The 4,907-nt window shown below is 30.2% G+C and overlaps 1 protein-coding gene across 1 annotated transcript; it reads left to right on the forward strand.

Annotated features, from left to right (window-relative positions):
* Positions 1–1,398: 1,398 nt before the first annotated feature.
* LOC108346930 (uncharacterized protein At5g01610) lies at positions 1,399–4,229 on the forward strand. Its single transcript, XM_017585999.2, has 3 exons — positions 1,399–1,627; positions 2,569–2,623; positions 3,663–4,229. Exons 1-3 carry the CDS (start codon positions 1,541–1,543, stop codon positions 4,031–4,033), a joined length of 513 nt encoding a protein of 170 aa, XP_017441488.1. The 5' UTR covers positions 1,399–1,540; the 3' UTR covers positions 4,034–4,229.
* Positions 4,230–4,907: the final 678 nt, after the last annotated feature.

Genomic DNA, 4,907 nt, shown 5'->3' on the forward strand with positions numbered 1-4,907 from the left:
ATTAGATTAGAACTGGCATAAAAAGGTTCTATAAAAAATATTTTTTACACTGGTGTGAAATAGTTAATTAGATTTTCAATTAATCATTCAAAGTTTTGAAAAACCAATTAGAATAAGCTATTCACACTTAATTGATTAAGTTTAAAATCTAATCTATTAGATCAATTATGAAACTCACCTATTCACATTTAATTGATAGGGTCTAATTGTTAATTGGTTAATATAATAAAAGTTGATTTTTGGAATTGGTGTAAAATAATTTAATAGATTATGTATTTAACATAATCGATTAATTCGTGCAATTACAACACATTTTGAAATTAATCACTGTTGTTTTAAAGAAACAGTACACTTTCTTTTTAGTAGAGTTTTGAGATGTGAGGAGAGATAGGAGAGTGTGCTAAAATCTAAAAATCGTTTTCTTGATCTTTCAAGTCAATGCAAGAGCGTCTTCATCAAGGATATAGGTGTTCTTCATTCTAGATTATATTGTTCTCTTTTTTTTATTCTTATATGTTCTTATAATTGAATTCTTACACCTGTGATTGGTTGTTGTGATAAATATATATATATATATATATATATATATATATATATATATATATATATTTTTTTTTTTTTTAATAAATCAAACTAGTACAAAATCTTTTGTAATTCTATCTTCTTCTCTTTTAAGTTTCTTCAAAAAGTTATTACGAAGAGTTACAATCTAAATTTTCTATCATTGACTTTTAAGAAAACAATTATTTTTATACAATAGTGTTTTTCTTGAAAACAATTAATTCACTGCCTCTTATGGTCAATATGTGAACTTCCTATTTTAATATTAATAATTTATGATAATATGAGATTCTATTAATTGGTAAATATAATTTCTTTTTTCAAAATTACCTTCATATATAATTATTTTCTCCACGTTGTAACATTTGTCATTATATAATATAAAATTCTCTTATTTGATACACAATTTTTATTTTCTAAATCGTTTTTTATAATTACTTCCTCCATATATAAGACAAGATAAATAATTGTTAACCTTTTTGTAATTGTCCATTAAATTTTTAATTTTTAATATTTTTTGTATTAAATAAATACATAAAATAATTTAAATTATACTTTAAAAATTTATTTTTTATAAATTTGTAATTACAATGTCTAATAACAACTTAAATTTTCTTTTTTAAAATTTCCAAAATTTGAATATAATAATGAAGTTTATGTTTTCGCTAATATTATCAAAATAAAATTACTATTTAGAGTGGCAAACAACTTTGAGATAAAGAAATGTAGTCCAATACAACAAATGAAATAAGAGAAGATGAATAAATAATTGAGATTAATAAAACCAAAAGACGTGATAAACCACAAAATAATAAATAAATAGTTATCGAGTGTGACGAAAAACTCCGAGCGAATAAGGAGCCACGTACTTCTTCTCCATCACGTTTGTGTTTTCTCTCTCTTTCTCTTTATCTGAAGGAAGAAGAGAGACAGAGAGAGAAAGTTCCTCTGGGATCGAAATCAAACGTTGTTGACCGAAATGGATCAGGTATTCAACAAGGTCGGATCCTATTGGTTCAACCAGAAAGCCACCAGCCAACTCAATTCCGTCGGTGACGACATCAATGTACCCTCCCTCTCCACCCTTTTTCCTTTTTCTTTCAAAATTTCTCTTCTTTTTCATCATGGTCAAAAGGCAATTTCCTGAATTCAAGTATAACATGAATTGTTGTTGTTGATTTTTATGTGATCATCCCGCTATTCAGAAAAAAAAAATGTGAATTTATTAGGATTTTGGATTGTTGCATGGCATCCTATGCAAATTGGAATCCTGCTTTTAGGTTACATTTGATCAATTTTGGTTGGGTGTAAATTGTAATAACTACAGTGGGAAATTGAATGTGTGGTGTATTGGTTTACTGAATGATGATTAGATCATTTTAGCATAGGAATATAGAGTTGAATGCTTAGTTTGGAAATTTGTGTTGAGAATGTACAATGGAAGGTGGAGAAGCTGTTATTTGGTTGTCCAAGTAAATAAAATTTTGTGAGAGCATGTTTCCAGGATCAATTTAAGATTCAGAGAGATGAGACATGAAAAACAATTCTCTTACTTCGATCGATCATGCTAAGTGATGTCACATTATAGGCTAAAGTCTAATGTCTTTTATGGCTAGAATGTGTATAATTATGACAGGATATGGTTAAAATGAGTTTTAACTATCATGTACTTTGAAAGATTTTAACTTAATAAAGGCGTGTTGGCTGATTAATATCGTTGTTTACTCAGCATCTAATATTCGCGCTTGTTTGAGATGATTAGTGGGAAAGGTGCAAGCATTAAGTGTTTAAGCACGATTTACCTGCATGCTGATAAATTGAAAGAAATTTAGGTAATCCTTCATCATCTCTGTTACAAACCTCATCTTGTAAGAAATAATTTACCCTCTCGTATGTTCAACTGTGAATGGAAATGTTTCTGCTACTGCTAGAATGTGCTAAATGTTTACGAAGAATGATCATTGGTTGATTAATTTCTATGCTGACACATTTTCTTTTGATGATCAGTCGTTGTCAAACAGTATTGAAGGGGGAACCAAATGGTTGGTCAACAAAATAAAAGGTTTGTATTTCTTATCTAATCAGTACTCGAACATTCATCCTACAAGTGTTGCTGTAAAAGATTTCACTTAATTTATCCACGTAATGCCATGTAAAAGAGTTGACAGAAAGTAGATCAAAACATACTCTGTTCTGGTGAATCTATTCTTTTGTAATGTGGATACTGACATCAATGTTTTATCTATACCTGTATGGTGTCTCTGGAATGGAAGACAGAACTGAAACTGGTAATGGGTAACAGTATCCAAGAGGACCTGCATACACCCTCACTCATAGCCTCCTATTTTTCACCTCTCCTTTATATATGCATACTAGTCCATATTTCCCTCCAGCTGTGTTGAGTGCCTTACACTCGGTTTACATTAATAATTTCCTTCCTCGAATTTCATTTCCTCTTGATAATCACTTTTCCAGTATGTTGCATTAACCTTTCCTTTTACAATTTTGGTTATATGGTCTACTATCTTTACTTCTATAATCTGGATAACATAATTTATCTAAACACATTAATGATGTCAAACCACCAATACTTCTGCCTTATTTCTCCATTTCTTGAATGTTTCATTACTCGAGCACATGATTTAAATTCTCATGGTGCCATTTGACATATCACTGTTAGTATTTATCAAATACAGACAGATATCTTCCTTGAAGGTCACACAAAAGTACATTAATATCATTATTGTAGTGTTACTTAGAGTTTTAATTTGGAATTTACAACCGATGAAAATGAAATTTGTATTTGAAATTAATAATTCAGGTTGCATACAGTCTTTCTATCCAATCATTATTTCTTAAGTTATAAATTGCATGCTTATTGAGTCTCAATGTATTACTAATTATTTATTGGGTATTTGGGTTTACCATCCCACTTTCATGGATTTTGGAAACATGCTTAACTCTTATCAACCCTTTTCAACATATATTTACTTTCATCATAATACTTGAGGAAAGGTAATAAAATTGGAATGTCATCCCTGATATCCCGTTTTTATTTTAATTGATATTACGTTTGAGCTCTCACAGAAATCACGTTACAGGGAAGATGCAAAAGCCATTACCAGAGTTGCTAAAGGAGTATGATCTACCAATTGGAATCTTTCCTCGTGATGCAACAAACTATGAATTCAATGAAGAGACTAGGAAGCTCATCGTTTACATTCCTCAGGTATGTGAAGTAGGCTACAAGGATTCATCAGTCTTGCGTTTCTTCACCACTGTGACCTGTTATTTGGAGAAAGGAAAGCTAGCAGAGATAGAAGGAATGAAGACAAAAGTGTTGATCTGGGTGAAAGTGACAACCATTATGTCAGAGGGATCAAAACTTTATGTGACAGCTGGCATGAAGAAAACAAGGAGTAGGGAAGCATATGAGTTTACAAGAGATGGTGTATGCGTAGATAAGTTCTAAAACCTTGCATCATGTTTGTTAATAGCTTTTACAATCAGTTAAATCCCTGTTTGTTCTTGTGGGCTCTTTCTATCTCTTTTTGCGTGAATGGTTATTGTAATTTGCAAGTAGTATTCAAATATGCACTTCAAATATTGCCCTTTTACTTGAACGTTGTAATTTGGTGCAAGTGAAACGTCCCTTTCGTCCTTGATCATCTAGGGTATGTTTGGTTTTCTGTCAGGAGATCTCCAATGACCATTTAAAAAGTAAAATTTAAAAAGCCTTTTCAGTGAATTTCAGTTGAGTCCAATTGTAAATTGAGATGTCTTAATTTAAAAGCTCAATTTGAAATGGAAGGATTGGAACGGTTGCTTTTGGAATCTCAGTTAGTCAAATGAGATTTTCATTAAAATTTAGATGGAGTTGTAAACAACATGGATACTGATCACAGAATACCAGCGTTCAGTACAGATTACAAATTAACCCACAGATTCAAAATCAACGTGCCTACAATGTACTATACTGTCATGTTAGTGAAGATGTTTTTGCATAAATGGAATATGAGCAGTGCTTACCCCAACTCTACAAATCTACAACTATTTGATTATACAGATTTTTTTTATTAATTAGGAAATGTTAAGAAAAACTCTGACTTTAATATGGTTAAGAACTTTAAGTTTAATTCATTTCTAAAGAGCTGATTGGTTTTTAAGATAAAGTTTACATTTATTTATAATGTAAATTTGTTTTATTTTTAGTCTGATGTGAGATTTCTAATAAAGATCTCGTTTATATATTTTTACTGTTATTCTCTGTAAGAAGATATAAATGTTAAATCTCTGTAATATTTATCATCACTTATTTTGGTCCCCATCCAACACCTATGTGTTTC

Source organism: Vigna angularis, chromosome 9 (genome assembly GCF_016808095.1).
Source record: "Vigna angularis cultivar LongXiaoDou No.4 chromosome 9, ASM1680809v1, whole genome shotgun sequence".
NCBI classification, from domain to species: domain Eukaryota; kingdom Viridiplantae; phylum Streptophyta; class Magnoliopsida; order Fabales; family Fabaceae; genus Vigna; species Vigna angularis.

Bases quoted from the DNA above. Each gene is read 5' to 3' on its own strand.
- LOC108346930 (XM_017585999.2), top strand. From the start codon at position 1,541: ATGGATCAGGTATTCAACAAGGTCGGATCCTATTGGTTCAACCAGAAA. The intron at 1,628-2,568 runs GTACCCTCCCTC...TTTGATGATCAG, and splicing joins CCGTCGGTGACGACATCAAT to TCGTTGTCAAACAGTATTGA. The intron at 2,624-3,662 runs GTTTGTATTTCT...ATCACGTTACAG, and splicing joins GTTGGTCAACAAAATAAAAG to GGAAGATGCAAAAGCCATTA.